Below are 22841 nucleotides of genomic sequence, written 5' to 3' on the forward strand. Positions count from 1 at the left end.
CGCAAATGAACTTATTTACTCCCTTTGTATTTTATTAGGAGTAACACTTACCATTTCCGGCCGTATTTTATTAGGAGTCACACTTCTATTTATGATAATCTTTCTACCGCACCATCTAATTAAATAATGTATCTAATTTTCTCTATAACCCACCACCACATTAAACAATTAATTTTAGAAACCCCCACCCCTCCAAATTTAATGGTCCCCACTGATTTTAGTTGATTAAAATATTTACTCCAACCTCACTTACTTTACTATTTTATTCAACTATTATTTAATCTATGATCTGTCATATGCGACTCCTATTTAAATTAAATACGGAGAGAGTATGATTTAAGTGGGATCATAGGAAAATAAAAAAAATAATAAACAATTGAGAAGTGAGTGTAAAAGTTAGAAAAATACGACCGAAAGTAGTAAGTGTAACTCCTAAAAAAATCCAGAGGAAGTATGTTAATTGGGTTTATTCAACTAAAAATCCAGTGTAACTCATATTTTGGTCCATGTATCTTGTTCGAAAGCACGGACATGTCATTGGGCTGACGTGTCGTATTGGACACGGACACGCCTTGGATACGCGAAAATATGTGTCCGACACGCGAAATCAAATATCCCGTTTTTAAAAAAAAAAAAAATTAGGACACGGGAACACGGGCCGGATACACGATGGACACATCTTGGACACGTCTTGGGACACATATTTCAATAGTAGTTACTATTTTAGATTTTTACTTTCTTACCGTCATTAATAACCAGACTAAAAACTGCTGAAGATTGTTAACATCTCACGACTAAGAGACAACTTTTTGTGATGAGAACAAAAATATCAACCATGCGTGACTACCCATTTACAACACACTTATTTTATACATAGTACCCTGCAAATTAGACTATCTCCTATTCTCCCATGTTATATTGATCATAACCGATATAAAGGAATGGAGGTACTATCGATATAATTAGCGTAATCGCAATGATATTTGGAGTTCTTTTTGGTATTTTGTTTATATTTTGGAACTTTTAGTAGGTATGGGCATTACTGTTTTTAATCGGCGCACTAGTTTTTTTTTTTTTTTTTTTTTTTTGAAAGGAGCCTAGCAGGCATTAGGATTCATTACTCAAAGCATCAGACATTACATGGGCAAGTACATTTTCGGGCATATCAGTACCCCAACGCCTCCACCCATAAACCCAAGGCAAACAATGAGCAAGCTCATGGGCTACGGTGTTACAGTTCCTACTTGCAAAAACCCAAGAAATGCTAGTAAAGGACTTTGCTAAATGCAAGATATCATCAATAACTAAATGAAAGTGACTGCACCCTTCTTCTTGTGCACGAACCGCGTTGATCACAGATAAGCAATCTCCCTCCACCACCACTTTATCAAAGCCGTGCTCTCTCGCCAGTTGCATTCCCAGTAGCACCGCCTTTGCCTCGCCAACCCTCGCTTCCCATCTTTCGTGGCCTTGCCATGTAGCCCCAGTTTTAACCACCCTCACCTCATCCCTTATTACCACTCCAACACTAGATCCCAAACCCTCCATACTCCCTGCATCCACATTTACTTTATGAACCCCCCCTTGTGGGGGGCACCATCTCTTCTTCGCCCCTCTGTCCCCCTTCCTTCCTTCAATTCCCAACTCCTCCTCCTCCCCACACAACTTAGTGACCACTGCCTCAGCGTACTCCACCCCCCTAATGGCATCAAAATGCTCCCCCTCCATCACCCATTTGTTCCTTGCTCCACATATAACCCAACATAACGACATGAATAGAGCTCTTCCCTTCTTGTCGAGCTTCTGGATGCACGCATCTGCCATCTCCCTAAATGAGCGAAAATTGGTATTGGGCTCCAACATCGGGCTGCTATCCCATACTAGCCTCGCAAAGATACACTCACCCAAAACATGGACCTCCGTTTCGTCTGACCCATTGCAGATCGAACACCTTCCTTCCACACTAGCCATGCGCCGGTTCAGCCCCGCTCGAGTGGGCAACGCCCCCAAACATGCCCTCCAAAAGAATAGCTTCACTCTTGGTAAGGTGGGAGCGTTCCATATGGAGTTCCATAGCCCAGACTGGACCGACGAGGAATTGGCGCGTTGCTCACTATCCTCCTCCCCAAAAATAGCCCTGTATGCCGATCGCACCGAGTAAGCTCCCCTCTTCTCAAGGTCCCAACACCAGCCATCATTCGGCCTTCGAGAGCTGAGTGGGATGCTTAGGATACGTTCCCTCTCAAACGGGAGAAATAGTTGGTTTACCCGATTATATATTTGAACCTACTTTCTAATCGCGTTTGCGTAAAAAAAGTTTGCGTAAAAAAAGTTTGAATAGATGTCTTCTTCCACCCCTTCCCCTAACAAGAATACCAAGGATAATTGTGGACTGTGGAGTGACGGATTCGTAGGAGAGGGAGTGAATACAGTTGAGGTAAAAGGATGGAATAAGAGAGAATTTAATGTGATTTTTATAAAAGTGATGTGAATAATGAGGAGAAATGAGTCAAATACGTGAAAGTAATTTGGCCAATTAATAGAGTAAGGAATAAACTAGTATAATACCCGCGCGATGCACGGTTATTACGGAGTAAACTATATTTATAGACAATCAACCAAAATAGAGCTTGTAGATAATCTTCTAATTAAAATGAACTAGTTTTTACCCCGTGCGATGCACGGGTATCTTAATTTAAAAGTTCGGTTACATCGTTTATGTAATATAAAGTAGGATACACAAATTTTGAAATAATAAAATAGGAAGGATTTGGAGTATAATGAAATCAAATTTAAAATATGAAATAAATAAAAGTAATCTATTACTATATACTAAAAGAGACACCAGGAATGACACATGTCAATTCCTGGTGCGATTTTTCCCCTCCAAAAACCTTTCCTTAAAAAAAAATTATTTTATTCTATTTTTATTTTCTCTCCTTTTGTATAAATGTTTATAAATAGAAAAAGTTATAGGATTACGGAGAATTAAATATGACATTATCTGACAATTTTGGTAATATTTAGTCATGTCGTCATATCAATAATAAAAAACATTCTTACTCAATATTTTGTTCATATTAAGCCTATCAAATATTTAATTTGGTCAAATCAGCATATTAAACATATAAAATATATAATACGTAATAGAGTGGAAATTGTATATTATATGATAAAATGAGTATGTTCGAGATATATTAATTACGCAATAGATTTAAGGGATAAATATTTCAGTTAAAAAAAGATGGTCAATTAATAATTTTCAATTAACCGTGTGTGCACGGGACCTAATCTAGTTTTGAAATAAAATGAATACCTAATTAAAGAGGGAAGTGAAAAGGATGAATATAAATAATGTAAAATAAAATAATAATAAAATATGACACGTGGCGTCCCTTTATGCAAACATTGTGTTTTAAAAGATTATTATTATTCCCTCCGTCTCTTTTTGTTTTTTACGTTTTCCTTTTTTGGTATTTTAAAATGTCTTTTACATTTCTTTTTATATTATCACATAAATAACTTATATTCTATCAAAATTTGTGTCCAATTATTATTTTAACCAATTAAATTCATTGGGCCATTTAATTTCTCACACTTTTTCATTGGGACATTAAATTTTTTTTCATTTCCCAATATTAGAATTTTGATAAAAGTAAAAACATTATAAATAAACGTAATTTATCTTGTTTAAATAAAAAAAATTGAGGAATCTCGATGCAATTTAATTATTCGTTAAAACGCGTGAAAAATACAAAACGTAAAATACAAAAAGAGACGTAGGGAGTAGTATAGATAATAGGAAAAGGACATGGGGTAGTAATCGGCATCAGTAAGCGTTGAAAAGGTAGTAATTGTCCAGTTCGAATTGAATTCAGGAACAATAATGGGCAATGGCTGGCAGGTTACAAAGGAAATGTAGAGTCAGATCTGTTGCCATTTGAATTGGAAGGGCTAAAATTTGTGAAACAGCAAGGGTGGTCAAAAGTCATTATACATTCAGATAATCAGATTCAAAGCAGACAGTGTAGATAAATGTTTCAGGAATATGTTTGTGATATTAATTTAAATCTGATTATGCACTAACGGAACCTACATGTGGGATTGAACATTTCAAGCTGGAGGCTGGAGCATGCAAATAGGAAAACTAACCGTGCCGCTGACGAGGATTCCTACTTTTGGGATGTATCATCGCGTATTATGAAATCAATAGCACAAGAGATATATTTAGGAGATTACAACACATTTTAGATTGCTTGGTATCATCAAGGCAGAATTAAACTCTCTGGTTATAAATGGTTAAAAAGTATGCAGTTTACCAAATACCTTTGTTGTGGACTTTATAGGTTGAGTCGCTATGAAAAATGAGTTTGACTAGCTTCAGAAAGATTGCTCAATGTACTTTTCAGCTTTTTACATAACTTTTCTGGGTTCAGGCCCTGCAGATTTTGATGCCACCCAATGTTTTCGTTTTGAAAATTGCAAAGGATTATGTTCACAGTTTAGAATGTTTTGGAAATTGCAACGGACAGTCTACCTATATATGCCAAGGAGAATGTTTTCTCCATTTGGTATAAACACTGGATTTTGGAAATCGCAAAGGATTGTGTTTACAGTTTAGAATGTTTTAGGGACTGACTAACTGTATGTGCCAAGGAGAATGTTTTCGCTATTTGGAATAAAACTGGCAACTCAAGTAAGAATATCATACTCCATAATTAAAATAAAAATGGTAGTTTTTGTTTGCTTGGCCTTGTGTTTACTTGCTGAAAACTGAATAAAAGTATACTACCTGTTGGATACTCCATAAGAAATGAAAATTTTGTCCCTCACCTCATCTTTGACAGATACACCATGTTCACTTACACTGCAAAGAGTTGGTATCAGATAATTGATACTCCATAGTACTTATGTTATAAGAGTAATCAACAGGTAACTTGATCAAAATTTAGTTGGCTAACATTGGATGGTTATCAAACATAAGAGTTTTGAGAGCTGGTTAAGGGGCAAAGTAAGGGCTGAAGAGTTGAAGAGGGCTAGTGACCAACATGATGCTTATGATGCTTAGCTGCAAGTACAGTTTTCCTCTTTGGCTTATCGATTGGGTCATCTGGGGTATGTTGCATTGACATAGTCCACAAACTGGGGTTCTTTGCCAGTTGAGACGGTTATTCGTTATGTAATTGGATCTTTGGGTGCTTGAATTATAATTACACCATCAAAATATCTTGGATGAAAGTTTGAGACATGTGAATTTAACATCTTAAGGACAAGCTAGGATGAATTGTTTCATATCAGTGTACTATGAAAAAACTGTGGATGTTCAACTAAGGCAAGCTCTAAGTTTCTAACAGCCTAGTTTGGAGAAATTACATCACAAGGAAAAAACTAAATAAAGTTACCGCTTGAGAATGATACCAACTGGTGGCTCGCCATTTCTGGTACCACTCCATACCAGCTTGTTGCGTCACTGGAAAATTGTGTTTCTCTTCATCAGTCCTCCATCTCTCAATCTGTTAAAAGGCTTTTGTGTAAACATGATATCTCTTGAATATATAATATGCTTCAAGTAAATCAAGACCAATATAAAGAAATTTTAGCAAATTTATCATGAAAAACATTGAACTTCACATCTGTTTTTAAAAAGATATTAAAAAAAATGAAAACGCCACCAAATTCACATATAGTAAAACCAAGGCAATAAAACCTGGGCAGAAGCCCCTTGAATTAAGAGCTTTGGAAATGTTTCTGTAAAGAAAAATAGAACAATGTAAACAGGATACAAGGATCGGATATATCCTATAGGAAATGTCATTGCAAGTAAGAAGTTTTCTTAACACCACAGTAACAGCGTGAAAATTTTACACAAGCACATAACCTAATCAGGAAAGTAAATAAATACTATTCATGCAACAAGATTTACCAACATGGGGGAGTAGGGAGTATAAATGTTTTAGCCCTTCCAAAGTTCAATTACTTACATCGCCGATAAGGGAAACTACTTTCATGCGCTTTATCTCTGATCTGCAAAAACAGGAAACAGTAAAAGCATGTCAGGAACACATTACACAATAAGGCGTGAGCTTAAGTGCTCCATGTAGACAATAACATAAGCTACCTACTATAAAGATTGTTTTTCTATTTCTTTTGAGGACGGGGAGGGGGGGGGGGGGGGGTGAAAGTGATTAATGACCTGACGGGCAGTGTCAAAAATAATACTTCGTAGAAAATTGTGGTGTTCTTTTTTCGCTAGAGCCAAATATTTAAGACAGCAATAAGGTTGCATTGTAAGAAAACAAAATACAACTGCTAGTAACCTATATATAATTCAATGGTGTCCAACATACCTCAGCATTGCTTGCATAATTTCTGGCTCCATAAAGTGATCCTGATGTGCAAAAGTGAAAAACACAGATTAGTTTATTCCTATAAAGAGGAAATTCATTCAATCAAATAGTTGAAAATGGCAAGTCAACTTACCAGAAGGGTACGCACTATGCTGCTGCTGATAAGCTATGGGGTTTGAAAGACCACTAGGAGGAGTGATATTGTGACTGAAAGAAGCAACAAGCAGCTATAGTGACACAAAGCATAAAAGAATATGATGATAATACTAACAGTAACAATAAAAAAAAAGAAAAAGAAAAAAAGAAGAGTTAAAAGTCGAACAGCAAACTACCTAGAGCTCGCAACAGAATAAGGAGCATCCAATCGATATTGTGGGTAATCTGGGTATCTGTTTGAGTCTCCATACAGTGGATCAGTTTCCTAGTAGAATAAAAAGAAAGGACATATTAGAAAAGGCAACAAGAACCAAAAAGCAGCTACAAGTTAACAACACTTACCAAGACAGAAAATTGACGTTTTCTTCCAGATAAGGGGTTAGAGTAGCGAATATCCATGGGACCTGAAAATAAATAAAGAGTTAAAGTAGACTACTTCCAAGTTCATTTTCATGCGATACCAAGGAGACAATCAGAGAGGAATGCTCAAGATTCATCACAAGGAGGAGACAAATCTAAAACGGAAAAAACGCAGGTGTACAAGTCATTATTTTACACTAAAGAAACCCTAGATAGGGAGTTAATCATTAGCCTACCAGATTTGGTCACCTCCGCCCCCCCCCCCCCCCCCCTCCCCGCCAAGCTTTGCCACCTAAAAAAACCACCAAGGTATGGGTGGTTAGCTGAATCGTTACCATCCATATAGCATCAACCTCCACAAGAAAAGCTGCTGCATATGACAGCCCTCACCCTTAGGTTGCTATATTACATTTCCTTTTCCTTGTCATAAACAAGGTTACAAAGTTCATAATAATTCCTTTGAATTTAAAAAATGAAAAATTATATAGATTTCTTTGGTTAATTTGCTCCTCAATTGAATTTGACTAAGAGGCTTTATCATTCATGAAATTTCTACATCTGTTAGAAACGGGAGGCACAACAATTTTTGTGCTTAATCCAGATATTGGTCAGCTGGTTGTTAGCATTTTCTGTTAACAATGACTAGTTCGGGTTGGGTTAAATCATTGTCTAAGCCTGACACCAGAACTATGTCAATATGAGAGTAACATCCACTCAGCACTTCAGCAGGTCCAAATGGTAGGAATGCTGAATGCGTTACATTACCAAGTTATCCCATGATATTTATATTACAACCAAGGAAATAATTCTAGACAATTTCTGAAACTTTCTATACACCTATAAGAATGGAGATGATCCTTTACTGAAGTTTTGCTTAAAACAGTAACCATTAGAAAAAGTCTGGATCCTAAAAGCCTTCTTTAACTGTGTTCTGAAGTTTGAATGCATGAATTGGAATCTGTTTTAATGGTGAATGGGGTAGTGACATATTAGGGACACAAGTTCGTAACAAACTCTAAACCTTTGATGAAGGAGAAACAAAACTCTAACGCTGAATTCACTCCAGAATCAATCTCAATGCTTAAGCTTAAAGCTAAACACGCAAGTCTGTTCCATGATGTCAAACCTGATTATTAGGCTGCATAACTTTATTTATAGAAAAGTTGTTTCCTACTCCAACGAGGATTCGAGAACAACTCAGAAGCTATTGCACGCCTATTTGTCTATGATTAACTAGTGATCTAAACAAATCAGCCTAGTATCTAATTAGCTTAACTAAGAACCATTACAGACCATTTAATTACGCAGTAGCTAACACAGCAGGGTACCTCTCATGGACCATAAAGAAAAGGAATGAACCGAACTACTGAAAGTAAACTTTATATTTAGCCCATGTGTATTACCCACTTTAATAAATATGGTAAAACCACATGGGCACCTACGAAAGAAACAAAGGATATTTAGCAAACTAAGTATCTTCAACCCAAGTAACACCAGATGAAAACGCAGACTTGCCTTGCCAAGTGAGTCTAAGCCAGGCCAAAACCTAAAGTCTAAAATGATGTTCACATCTTTGGACGACATCATCACCGTGGTAAGGGTACACGGTACACCCTACCAGACCTTGTAGCTCTATCAGGTCCATCTAAACTCTTCACCTTGATTCTGATCAACCCCTAAATCACTCCTTTCACTAAATTACGCTTGTTTTACTTCAGCATCAGAGAGGCCTTCCAGATAAGTCCTGAACACGGTTCTTCTAGTTCATCTTTATGTGCCTCTTCATCTTGTGACTCTTAACCTCATTCCCTCATAAGCAATTTGGACCATCAGCTAAAGTACCTGGATAATTGTAGTGGATCTTAAATCTGTTCATTCGATTACACGTATTTCTCAGATACTGGAATGATAGACCTGACGTCAAATGGGTATCAGAATGAGGTGATCCAGATAGAATTTTGATCTATGTCTGATTTTCCAGACCTAGATTAACCTCATGCTCGCCAGAGCATATAATATTTTTAAAATTGTGCCAAAAGTTAGGATTGGTAAAATGGAAGATGTTTTTGGAATAGTTATTGGTTAACTACATTTACATTTTTTATTTTTTTGAGGAGATTGATTACATTACTGACACGCATATGCAATGCATCTTTACACATATCAACGTGTTTGAGTAAATGTTTTTTGGACAGCTCGTACCTATTTGGAAAGGATAAAAGGTTTGACCTACTAAACAGGCTACTATTTGGTAAAAGCTTATTGGATAAGGGCCTTGTGTCTAAAAGCTATTTACAAAAAGCTCGCTACTCAAAAATTTTGGGTTGGCTGGTCAATCTAACACCTTAAGAACTCAGAATCGCTTACAAGTAACTAACTGAAACACCACAGCTTTCTTTGATGCAAACAGCTAGTGTTGGCAAACACCATTGCTTTGAGTACAATGGGGACCTTAATCCTGTCAGCACATTTTGGGTTTGCCAACGTCCATCACGTCATCTGTAACTGACGAGGACAACTAACATCATACATATTTTTCAACTCAACAAAGTTTTGAAACAATTTACTTCACTTATTTTGGAATATATATGGATCGATTGACCTGCTGACTGGATCTACATCTGAATGTCCAGATCTCAGGATCCAAGAGCAGACGTAAAGAATCAATGGAGTCAGGTACCCACCCCAAGATTCCCATTACATTTAGGGGGCGTTTGGTTGGGGGTCTTCAGGAAAGGGTAAGAGAATCAACCCACTTCTTTCCCTTGGTGGTTGTTTGTTAAGTAAAATCTATCATTCCCTTTCACCTCTTCTTTCCCCCAAAGTCTTCTACAGTGATTCCCCACCGCCCCTAGATTTTTCCATTCCCTTTCTCTATAGCCATCTGCATCTTGCATCTTGTACCACCTGCCATCATCCACCTACCTCCAACCTACCAGCCCCACCATGTCCCCAACCACCTCCCCAATCCACCACCCCAACCACCAGCACTACCACTCTTCCAACCACCACAAAGTGGACCCCCACAAACACTACCAGTGACCAAACCAATACCAACGACCACACAAAGTGACCACCTCCCACCACGAAACCAACCAACCACCAGATGAAAACCCGGCTTCCACCATTTACACCATCAAAAATCAAAAGAAAAAGGGAATCCAAGAGTGAAAATTTTTAAAAAATACTTCTTCCTATTTATAATTATCGGTTTAGTAGGTCGAATTTGATCATATGAACTCTAGATCTAGAGTTTTCATGGACGAATTAAACCTCTAAATCCAACGAACGGAGGGCGACAAGGTTCGCTGTTGTTGACGGAAGGAGGAGAAGGCTATTGGTGAGAGAAAGAAGAGGGAAGCATGTGGTGAAGAAGGAAGAGAGATGGATGATGGTGACTGGTGAAGGACGTTGTGGGAGAAGAAAGAAAGAAATGAGTTGATGTCAAACTGCCTTTTTTTGTCAATCCAAAGTTCCAAACAACATACGATAAGAAAGGGGTTACCATTCCATTCCCTTCTTTACCTTTCTTCATTTCATTCGCTTTACCTCGTACAAACCAAACGGCCCCTAAGAGTAAGGGAGTTAACTTATATGATTCCCTTTGTTGTTGTTTACTAGGCTTTTTTTGTCATTCCCTTTACCCTCTTTTCTTTCTCACTTACCCCTAAGTCCTCTAAATTGAAACCCTACTCCCCCCCCCCCCAAAGATTTTTCCATTCCCTTTCCTCCAACACCCCCAAAATCATTGACCACCCACCACCTCCACCGTCGACCCACCCCACCTTCCACCCTTTGACGAAGTCACCTGTACCCACCGCCAAATAACCCCCACCGCGACTGCCATCGGCATCGCGCACCCCAACCATACTCACAACCGCCTGAAACCACCCAAAATCACCCACGCAACCACTAGAAGCCCACCTGAAACTACCCAAAATCACCCACGCATAGATCAAGATACAAACAACATGAACCAATTCCGACATTAACTGTTTTGCAACTATGTTGAACAATTAATTGATTGAAAAAGGGTCCTCCCTACAAACGGATAATTAAAGATTATTCCGTCACTGGAATTGCAGCGGTTTGGACTAAGCAAATAAAATCAGAGATGATTAACCCCAAAAGCAATAAACTTCCAACAGAAGATGAATCTTGGAAATTCAGCAGGTGGTGGTTGTGACTACTGACTAACTACCAACGCATAGCCCATGAAAATGTGAGAAAATAATAGGTGAAGAGAGAAATGAAGGGGAAGGCAGCGGCGACGAGGGACAAGAGGCAGGGCGGCGGCGAGGGAGAAGAAGGCGGCGGCAGCACTCATGTGGTGGAACAATTGTGAGAGAAGGAAAGATATGAAATATTTAACAAATGATAACTCAAACAACATTTTAATCAAAGGGATTTATTCCCATTCTCTTTCTTTCCCTTTGTTGATTTTATTCCCTTTACCCCGTGCGAACCAAACGCCACCTTATAGTTAGCTGATGAATTAAGAGGAAAACCTATAAATGATGCACTGTCCTGCCATAAAAAGTATTGAATATGTTTAAGCTGCCTTGTATGGATAAAGCCTATATCCAAGAAATGCCCAAGAAAAGCAACTTAACTTTCCAATGCAAACTGGCAGCACACTTACTCAACAACAGTGCGAAAGCCTTGATGCCAAAAGGATGGGTCGACCAAGTGTCCAAGAATTATCTCTTATGGTTATCAACAAAGGTCCTCTTCCTCAAATCAATTCTATCTAGTGTTATTTTCTCTTAAAAACCCTTTTCCTTCATATCATTTTTAACTCCTTCCATCAAAATCATCTTTGGCCTCCCTTGACTTCTTCTAAAATCCTTATATTCCTTTCTTTTTATGAAGACAAAATATTTTATAAATCAGCAACTACCAGAAAGTACAAGAATCAAGTGCTCATAACATCAGAATTACGGAATACATATTAGCCCAATTTCTTTGCACTTCCCCCACTTAGTAACTTCGAAATTCCCCCGCTGCCTTAGCCACAAGCCCACAAAGAAGCTAAATAATTTATCCTATCGCACAACAGATCAGCCCTCAAAGCAGTTCCTTGAAAAATTGCAACCACAAACACCACAGAATCACATAAAAGCATTTCACCACAAAATCTTCTTCTCCTTTGCCCTTCCAAAACCTACATATTGGACTTGTGGCAGATCCAAAATCATACATGGGATAACCCGGTTCCCATGCACAGCAAAAAGCCTCCTCCAAATATTCTTGCCATGTCACAATGAATGAAGACGTGTGAGCACGACTCAGTATTGGCACAAAACAACATGCAATATCCCGCGAAATAGCCATACCTAGTCTTCTTCTTTAGAGCATATCATTAGTGTTCATTCTCCCTAATGCCAAGGTCCCAACAAATTCTCTCACCTTCAGAAAAAACTTGGCCTTCCAAATCAATCTATAGACCAGAAAAGGGGGTCCTCAGTAGCAAAGGAAAGAAGAACCAGAAAGACTTGCAAGAAAAGGTGCCCGTTGTATCCTCAGTCCTATCCTCTACCTCCGCTAATTTGACAGAATCTCAAAAATCATAATGAGCTCATCTGTTTTTCTACCATGAGGATTCATCTATAAATGAAGATCCCAAACATTCCTAACGAGGAATACAGAAATAGGAGCTAGTGTAAAGTGGATAACTTCGTATAAAATCCCTATAATCTTAACTGTATCGTACAGCTAGGGAACTTATCTTATCCTCATATCTGCAACTAATGTCAGCATGTCTTCATTTTGAGTTCTATCCCTTAAGATACATGTTGTGCTGCACCCATTGCGGGAGGAGAAGGAAAACTCTTTTCATGCACTAATTAATCAAATTAAAAATGTGCAGATGAGTGTCCAAACGGAGCACACCGCCGTCAAAATAGTCAAAGAGAAGAATAGCAAAGCATAGAGCCCATGAGTCATCCTAGATTCCTAGTAGACACCTACCATTACGCCACCATTAAGGTGAAAGTTTTATCCTTATACATGATACTCTTGAATCTAATGATAACCTCCTAAAAAAGTGAGGATCAACTGTTGGCGTGATAGTCATGCTTGCTTGGGCTAGTGAAATGGAGGACGAGATATTATCATGACAGAAGTCTGATCAATAATCAGGCAAGATATAAGGATATATTGTCAAATGAGGGGAAGGATTTAATTTATCGTTAAATGAAGTACCCAACAGCCCATAACACTGACCTGAAACTAGGTCAATGGGAAAGAGACAAGTTTGGGATCAGAAAGACACCAAGACCCAGACATCGGATCCCAAGTAGGTTTCAATAGATGATGAATATATAAACCAAACGACGCATGCATGGGGCATGAGTGCTCTCAGCAAGCCATTTTAATTAACATCTTTTATTATCAATGATAGATCACCAGGTAGACTCAACCATCATCAAATATCCTACTAGTAAAGATCAGCATTAGTGAGAAAGAATTTTCTCCCACTGAAAATATCAATGTTTCATATATGACAAGATTGACTAGACCAAACAAGAGTGTACACCAGCAGGACAAGTTAACCAAAATTTCTCTACGCAAAGGGTATTCACCCACCCATGTGAGCATCCATTGGTTTCCTGAAATCTGAAACTGCATGCTTCAAGAGATACATGATAGATGCTCAAGCAAAGAAGCTGTGAAGAAAAGGTGTAACAAACATATTGTTTATATTCATATACTTCTCTATTAAAACATTTGCTTATGATTAGTGGCTCACTTTTTTGTTTGTTTGCTTCTTGTTTAATATAACTTTTTATTCATCTTCGATCTCCTTTGGGTTCATACCTTGTGGTTTTACAAGAGAATTTTGTGTGGCAAGATTTCTCTCACATAAATCCTTCATGCTAGAGAAAAATCATGCAGCCGACATCAACTCTTAGAAAAATAGTATTTATTTAACACACAAAAGAAAATTGATCAATGCCAGAAAAAAAGTCCCAGCATATCCTGAGCTAAACATGCAATGCATATTTTCTATAATGCAACCAAAGAAAGAATGTCATTACTGTTGCTTAGGCTCGCATGTTGCGACCTCCATGAAGCTTGCTCCCTCAATAAATGTACTAATTCCACGTTTGTAGAAGACTTCTCCGGAATTCGAATACCATAACGAGGTACACTTGGTTGTGTCCAGCTTGTAGAAGACTTCTCAGGAATTTGCATACCGTAACGAGGTACACTTGGCTGTGTCCAGTTTCTTGGCTCACTTGGCCTAACTTTACCTGTATAGAGTCAACAAATCCGCCAGAAACAGCATTGGTTAGTTGTGAATAGTGATTGTGTATCTTATAACACATGGTACAGCAAGATGTACACACATGACAAAGACGTAAGGGTATAAGATACTCAAAATCACACATACATTCTTCATCCCAAGAAAAACACCATTGGTTAATAGTGAATGTCTATCTTATAGCACATTGTACAGGAAGATATACACGCATAACAAGCACATAAGGGTATGCGTGTTAGGGATAAAATAAGCAGGATGAAGCAAACTTTTATAAATAAATAAAATACTTCAAATTGCAATGAGTAAATCAATCACTGAAAGCAGTTTTCGGTCAAAATATAGTGGCTGCAACCAAGTCCTCTGCCGTAGTTACTTCTGAGAAATTATTGACTGTAAGCACAATATTACTCACTGTGACTGGCTTTTGGCTTAGCTTGGGGACCGTTCATGGCAAAAGGTTTTGCAGCTGGTACGTTTTTCCTCTTTGGCTTTGGTTTAGCAAGGGAGACTTTCACATTTACCTAAAAACACAGTTAGTTAAGTCCAGATATTGATGTCAGCATTTACAAACTGTATGAATAAGAAGCCGACCTTGGTTCCATCTTCATCGCTTATCGCATGACTAAATGATTCGATGCATTTGACAGCAGCTTCCCGAGTTTTAAAGCTAATAAACGCAAAGTCCTTTCTCTTGGATGTTTGTAAATTCCGAGAAAGAACAATATCATCTATCTCCCCAAACTTCTTAAAAGTATCTCTCAGTTTCCCTTCATCCCAAGATGAAGGTAGGAACTCTGCAAACACTGTTTGTACCTGCAATGTGTTGATTGCACCACAAACTGTCACGCTCAATTCCAAGGAGCTCCCTTAAATATCCATTAAATATGAAACCAAAGCCCTCAAAAATATTCTTAAAAAAATGTTAATGAAAATCTAAAACGCTCAACTTTGGAACTGGTCACCATGCCAAACATCAATAAATTTGACATAACATATACCTTTAGCATTTCTTCTTCATCAAGCTCCTTCAAAGGTTCAGCCCAAGCAACGTTCACTTTCTGACCGGTTCCGAAAGCATCTCTCTCTTGAAGTTTTGTATAAGCAAGCTGAGCATCATTGATGGTTACAAATTCAACAAATGCAAACCCACGATTGCATTTGCTGTTATTTGGATCAGTCATAACTGTGACATTATCTATTTTTCCAATTCCAATCTTGTTTAACAATCTGACAATCTACCCAAACATAAATTTAATTAGTGAAGCCATCCTGGATATGGTGCTACTTTTAGATTTTAAAATGGGAAAGAGAGTGAGAGACTAACATCCTCATGCTTCCATTTCTTGTCGATGTTACCAAGAAAAATGGTATCATTACCCTCAACAGGGGTTGCACCACACTCCTTGCCACAAATCTGTTGCATGAATTTAAAGAACAAAAATGAAAGCAGTTAGAAATCACACAAAAGAGAAATATGTTCAATATTGTACACAAACATAACTGACAAAAACACTGCTCTTAAAGGCATCATGTGAACTGTGGTGATAGGGTTACTACAATCTAGGCATAAGGTAAGTGGCAGTGGCCCACAACCAAGCACAAGTGTTAAACACACATAACAAAATAAATTATCATTTGTATAGCCACTAGTTTTACATAATTCCACAATTAGATTTTCTTACTAAGAACTCAAATGGAATTGATTTACTCCCTTTATTCACGTTAGACTATCCGTTTTTACTGTTTGCAGTACATAATATATTAATAACAATCTTTGACTATTTATCACAAAATATAGTGGTTAATAATATAAATTGGGACGGAGGGACCTATTGAAACTATTTCTTAAAGGCGGTCCAACTAGTATGTTTTCAAGTTCAAAGTTTATAAAATTTTACTTTTGACTTTTCATCTAGGATGGTCAAATCCAGACACAGGGAGAAAATGACTATAGAGACTTTAAAGTGTGCCTCTCCACCTTGAAATGCCACATGGAAACTCAATCGCACTTCATTATAATCATCTTGCCTTGAGGTACAAAGACCATCACTGATCACACACTGAGCCTAGCAAGACTCGAACTGAAACAATGTTGAAAGGTCCCAGGATAGAAGCAGTCTCACAAATGCATAGAACAATGATCCATAATCAGGACAATCAATCAGGAACACGAATCCAACCAAAAAAAAATCAGGAACACCAAAGGTGGAGGTCATTATATGGAAAAAGTAGCACTATTTGTCACAAGCATTTCCATCCTCAAAGATGTTTCAAATATAAGAAAACCTAATTTTTTTAAAAACAAAACCATCATATCCAGTGACATGATTTTTCTAAAGCAGCAGTTGTCCTATTAATCTCTTATAAGTCCAGAATAGCAGTGCAGGAGTACTTGTATATCATTTAGAAGACATTTATGAACCATAATTTCAAACAACATCCCAACAAAAAGAGAATGCTAGGAAACTATTGCTCAGTTCCAAACACTTCCATTTCAGGAGTTCTTCAATTTCAGGAGGCAACTTACACCTACAACCTGTCTATTTGAAACATAAACCTCTGTTATCCCTTTCTTTCCTTTTTTTCTTTTTTTGTTCGGGGGGTGGGGGACGTAACCATGAGGTTCCAACATAATCTCCATAATTGTTCTAGGAGTTGTTCTCTCCTGTGCATCAATGCATCATCACACAAAACTCCAACAATCTATACTATATGTTTAAAGGACTTCCTCACGTGTAGCCTCAATAACTCTAGGTTGCCACAACATCACAACAAATGACTTGGCATATGACATAGTGGCGTGGTATTTGGATAGTTGTGCTTCCTCCCAGAGGGAGAAAGAAAAACCACACAGTTCCTTGAACCTTATACCAGACTAGCATTCCTACTACTAAGCTATAGTTATAGCTCATATTTCGTTCGCCAAGAGAAAAATTGAAATAGCATTTAAAGTAGGAGCACCAGAAAAAAAAAAAAATGTGCCCTGCTTTTCCTTTCTCTTCAATGATACCAAAACACGCAGCACGCTGCAAGTGAACTATCCCTTTTCCTGTCCATGACATTTACAGGAAACTGCAATGTCTCTTCTTATTTTATGGTGACTGATGATTTTGAAGCGGCGTAAGACTTGAGGGACAAAACGGTCGTTTCTCTTCAGCAAATTTAAGTTACTTCAATGGATAAATCTTCCCGAATAAATGGCTCCTTAACTAATAGCCCAATAATAGTTTCTTAATATCTAGAACCCAATTGGCAAATAATGAATAATATAAAATGCCTGCCAATTCCTCAATTCAATTTCAATTTTTACTTATACATAACGACAACTTCATTAGAAGCTGTTAGACTTTGTAATTGAAAAGATGGGGGGATGGGAACATCAAACCCTTTAAATGTACTCAGCCTATTGTTTCACAATTCAAACTAATACACAAAAATCACAGGTAGGTAAGTTCATGGTTGTTGGGTTCTTTTCTTGGGTTTATTACTAATTCTTCCTATCCCTGCCCTTCTCTATCCTCATCCCGCAGAGTGCAAGGTCTTGGTTCCTACCTCGAAATATAGAATGTAATAGTTTTACTTCTTAGGTGGAAATGATATTTTCTCTTCCTATTGTTTGTTGCTTTATACTAGTCTGGTATACTAATCTGAACCATAGAGACAACTAATTTAATGTTCTTGGTCTCAAAATGAAAGTCGAGAACAAAAAAGAATGGTCCAGGTTCGTTGACATCGGATAGAACTCCTGGATTAGGTTTTGCTGGTTATGATTCAATACTCAAACTCCATAGCATTCTATAGAAGTAATGACACACAACTACAATGGTCAAAGATGCAAAATAAAACGCCTATTTTGGGTTTTACTCCCTCTATTCTTTTATGTTCTACTCACTTTCCATTTTCGTCGTTCCTTGAAGATTTACTAACTCTCTCTGTATTCCTTTTAAAGTAACGGTACGTCCCTCCTTTTAGACTACCTTGATCCTGCATGAGACTAATTTAAACACTTTGATAATACTTTAGTTTTTCTCTGTCCTTTGGAAAGGTAGAACTACTCCACATGGGTGGTCCTTTCCTCCATTCTCCTTAAACTTTGTGTGTACTGAGTAGAAGAAAAAAGAACAGAGGTAGTACCAAAAATGTGTTTCGGTTTTAAAATTCCTTAGTATTCTTTCAAAAAAAAAACCTAGTTTTGGCAGTTTGGAATTACATTGAACTTGAATTCCTAGTAGGCTGCTGCATTTCCTTTTTAATGGTCTTCTACTCCCTATAAATCCTTGCTTAACTTCACATGATTTGTAATCTCACTTATCAGCAAATCCATACAGCTACTTTGTGTTGTATTAGAAGATTAAATACACTAGTCCCCCTGGAATTTAGTTCTTTGTGTAGATTTTTTTGGCTATGGCATTGACTACTCTGAAAAGTATGCCATTTAACTTTGCCTTAGCTTTTGTACACAAATTCCAGTCCATTTCAGCCCTAAACCTGCTAGTCCTCCCTTCTCTAGACCTCAATTTCTTCTGTCTTCCAAGCAATTTTCTCTTCCCATTACTGTGCTTTCAGCTAAAAATTTCACCTTTTCTAATGATTACCTTCTACGTTTGAGTTTTTAATTAAACATAAATAAATGTCATATATGAGATTAGGATGATAATTGATACGACTAATGTCTTCTAAAAATTACTGCAAGATTAAAAAATTAATTATCAAAATTCAACATCATTACATAACCCTATAATGATATTGAGTTTTGACAATCAATTTTTTAATCTTGCAGTAATTTTTAATTATTATTTTATTAGTCATATTAATTATCATCCTAATCTCACATCCTGAATTACACTGTACGAAACAAGTTTGAACAAAAGACATCATGATAATATGAAGTATGGGATCACATTATATTTACTTCACGGATGTAAGCGGTGGAGCGGCCATGACAAAAGGAAAGTGGACGACTATTTAGGAACATTTGTAAATAAGGAGAGATGTTTGACATAACGGAGAATGTACAATTGTGCATAAACAAGTTTCGAGTTTTTCCAGTATAATCTGTTTTAAATTATGAACTCAATGTCATTGACTATAGCCAATAAAAAATTGAGCCTAAATATTGGATTTTTTTTATCATAATTGTAGAATGATGTTTCATGCAAAATTAGAGTTCAGTGAGCACCAGAATTTCCACTCATTTAACAGATAGTCTAATCCTGGATCCATCAAACATACAGCTAATAAATAGGACCAATATATGTACAATTCAGCTAATAAATAGGACCATAATATTTACAATACCCAAGGTCAAGAGCCATGATATGATTCTAAACGCATAATAGAATCGACATAGTTGAACCATTGATTAGTTTCTAATCATAAGCAAATAAGACAACAATTAAATAGATAGTTCAAAAAATCTCATTGAAAAGCTACCTGAAATTGAACCACACAACACCTTCACTCCATTAAGCAACAAAACAGCACATGAATCAAATAAACAAGGAAAACCTCAACAACAACAAATACCTCAACTTTGGCAAACTTTTCTAGTGCTCTTTTCGCCTCTTCTGCCGATTCATACCTTAGAAAAGCAAATTTCTTTCCAGTCTTACTATTCAAAATCAACCTCAAGTCCACAATCTTACCAACTTCTGCAAAAACCTTCTTAATATCTTCCTCCTTGATATCCTTATCCAACCTGCCAATAAAAATCTCCTTCTTTCGCCTCTTCCTTCGCTCCATAGCCTCCAATTCCCCTCTAAACAACTTCCCCTCTCCCGCCTCCTGTCCTCGTCCATCTGCCGCCTCCTCCCCTTCCATCCCCTCTTCCTTCCCGCCCTCGCCAACACCCAAACCCTCACCTTCCTTTCCACATTCTCCACCCCTCTCCTCCCCGCCGCCCACATTGTTGGGAACATTATCAACTTCCATCAATTCCCTTTCTTTCATTTCTGCATTCTCAGCTTGAACTTGTTCTACATCATCCTTCTTATCAACCTCCACCTTGCTCTCCTCTTCCCCTTCCTTGCATACTAAATCATGATTTTCCGCCTTCAATTGAACATTATTACTAGCAGACTTCGATTCCTCATCTTCAACACCAGCTGAAACTGTCGAATTACGGTTCAAAATCAAATCATGAATTTCTGCCTTCAACAAATCACTAATACTAGCACTAGCAGGCTTCAATTCCTTGTCGTCAACAACACCAGCAGAAATCGAGGAAGTAACACCACCTGACATGGAATCATGATTCTCCGCCTTCAATTGAGCACTAGCAGGCTTCAAATTCTCTTCTTCAACGCCACCCGAAACCGTCGAATCAAGGTTCGAAATCGAATGGACATTACCATCAACCTGATCAAGTTGATCACTTTTAGAATCAATTTCAGGTTTTACAACCTTTTTAGGAACCCTCTTAATCACCTTCTTCACAACTTTAACTTTTTTCTTCACCACCTTCTTCGCCTTCTCATTACCAACACCATCATTAGAATTACTCTGATTATTATCACTAACAACCTTATCCTTTCCGTTAACAGGCTCCTCAGAAGCAGAAACGACGACGTCCTGAGGTTTTACGGCTGTTTCCGGCTGTTGTGCTTGAGAAAGTGGCGGAGTTTTCTCTCTCTTAAGCTCCGGATTTCCGGCGATTAGGGATTCCGAAGAGGAGCCTAAAACGACGCTGCCAAGAGGAGCTTCTCCGGCAGGTTCGGTCACACTGGAGGGTTTTGTTGGCGGCGGGACTAGTTTCCGGGCGGTGGAGCGCCTCTTCGGAGGCATCCGTTTGTTTGGGGTTTACCGAAGAAGAGAGGTGCCGTCGTTGGAAATCTCTGGAAATAGGGATATTACCACGAGGAACTCAAACTGGAATACTAGACCACCAAGCCAGTTATGGGGTGTTTGTTTAGTAGGAAATAAATAAACGGTTTTTTCATGAAATACCCCCGAGGTTTGCAAAAACGCACCAAATACCCTCGCGTGTTTCGATTCACATAATATACCCCTATTTTTTTCCAAGTTTGCACCAAATACCCCTAAACCGACCTTCCGTTAGTCCTCCGTTAAGTCGTGTTTATAATTCACAGAATACCCCTATTTATAAACCTATTGCACAATATACACCTATTTTGAAACTAAGTTGCACCAAATACTCAAACTGGTTTTAAACTGCAGAATTTGATTTCCACAAATTGTTCACCTAATTAATCAAATTAATCAACCTAAAAGTTAAACATAAAACAAAAATAAAAGTAATAATCAAAGAAAATTGAAATGATCAAACAACAAATCCAATAAGAAATTGATTGAATTGAATTATATTGTTGGTGTACATATCGATCAGTGCATTAGTCAAGTTTAAAACTCCACCACCAAATCAATGCGATTTTTTGGTGTAGTAATTACAGGTCAGGCGCTTAGAATGAATGATTTACTTCATTCGTATTAACCTTTTAAACTTATAGGAGCTACCTGTCGTCAATCCTAATCTTCTAGCTCTTTCCCAAAACTCCACCAAATCAGTTGCAATGCTACCGATCAAATTCCATGTCAAGTTCCCAATTTTACCACTTCAATATTTATGAAACAAATGGGTCCCAAGTACTATACCAGCAAGTCAGCAACATCTAAGTACACTCTACAGTCTACACCAACAAAATAATGGCAACAACCAATTTTTCAAATGACAGATTAGTTAATTCCTCTGAATCTCTGGTTGTTTGTCACCAAATTTTTTATCAGGACTTGGTGCCATGTATTCCAGTTACGCTTATGAAGGAACAGATTGAAGTGTGGAGAGGACCGAACCATGAACCTGTGGGGAATGGAACTTTTCTTTCAGCGCGGGAGTCCGTTGAGAATTCCATCAAAAATTTGGTTTGGGATTCTTGAGGACACGAGCTTGTGTACGGAGTTGCTACAAGTTCAAGGGAGATCTGGGAGCAGTTTAGTATTTGCTTAATGTCACAGAAACTCAAGTGGTGGATCGAGCTGGGCTAAAATACCCGACCCAGCCAACACAAGAGCAACCACCCGCGCCAGCAAACCTATCCGTGGATGCGAAAGACCACCCAGATTCCACCACCCCCGTCGCATCCATCAGCAACCACCACCCTACTGTCGCAGCCATCAACAACCCCCTCCCAGCCAACACACCGCCGCGAAACTTCCGCGCCACCGGAGAATCGACAACCTTCCCAATGTGGCCACCGGAAAACGACCACCCTCCGCGAAGCCAAGTCGACCACCATCAGCATCTGATTTAAGTGATCCTCCGGATCACTGCCGGCGACCAGAGATCGGCCTCCGCCGGCGAGGAGAGAGAAATAAAAAAATATGAGATCCGACGGATCTACCCAGAATTACTGGGTTTCGAGTAGGTTGAAGCTTGAAGAACAGGGGAGAGGAGAGAGAAATAGAAGAATATGAGATTTTTTTTTTTTTGAGTTTCTGCCAAAGGGAAGGTAAGTAAATGGGGGTCATAACACAATTAAGGGCAAAATAGTAAAACTCCACTAACGGTAGACTAACGCCGTTAACTGTTAGGTGCATCTCATGAACAGTACGGATAAATAGGGGTATATTATGTGAATCGAAACACGCGAGGGTATTTGGTGCGTTTTTGTAAAGCTCGGGGGTATTTCATGAAAAAACCGATAAATAAATGTGGTAGGGAATGGGAATTTGTTATTCACATTTAGTTGGAAATC

The 22841-nt window shown here is 38.0% G+C and overlaps 1 protein-coding gene across 1 annotated transcript; it reads right to left on the minus strand.

The window, feature by feature from the left end:
• Positions 1-5196: 5196 nt before the first annotated feature.
• LOC110785332 (uncharacterized) lies at positions 5197-21028 on the minus strand. Its single transcript, XM_021989770.2, has 12 exons — positions 19657-21028; positions 15455-15544; positions 15129-15365; positions 14722-14943; positions 14543-14651; positions 13904-14119; positions 6846-6907; positions 6680-6768; positions 6481-6554; positions 6348-6388; positions 5982-6024; positions 5197-5513 (listed from the first exon to the last, which is right to left on the minus strand). Exons 1-12 carry the CDS (start codon positions 20911-20913, stop codon positions 5509-5511), a joined length of 2445 nt encoding a protein of 814 aa, XP_021845462.1. The 5' UTR covers positions 20914-21028; the 3' UTR covers positions 5197-5508.
• Between the last annotated feature and the right edge of the window lie 1813 nt (positions 21029-22841).

The sequence above is a fragment of the Spinacia oleracea genome, chromosome 6 (assembly GCF_020520425.1).
Source record: "Spinacia oleracea cultivar Varoflay chromosome 6, BTI_SOV_V1, whole genome shotgun sequence".
Lineage (NCBI taxonomy): Eukaryota > Viridiplantae > Streptophyta > Magnoliopsida > Caryophyllales > Amaranthaceae > Spinacia > Spinacia oleracea.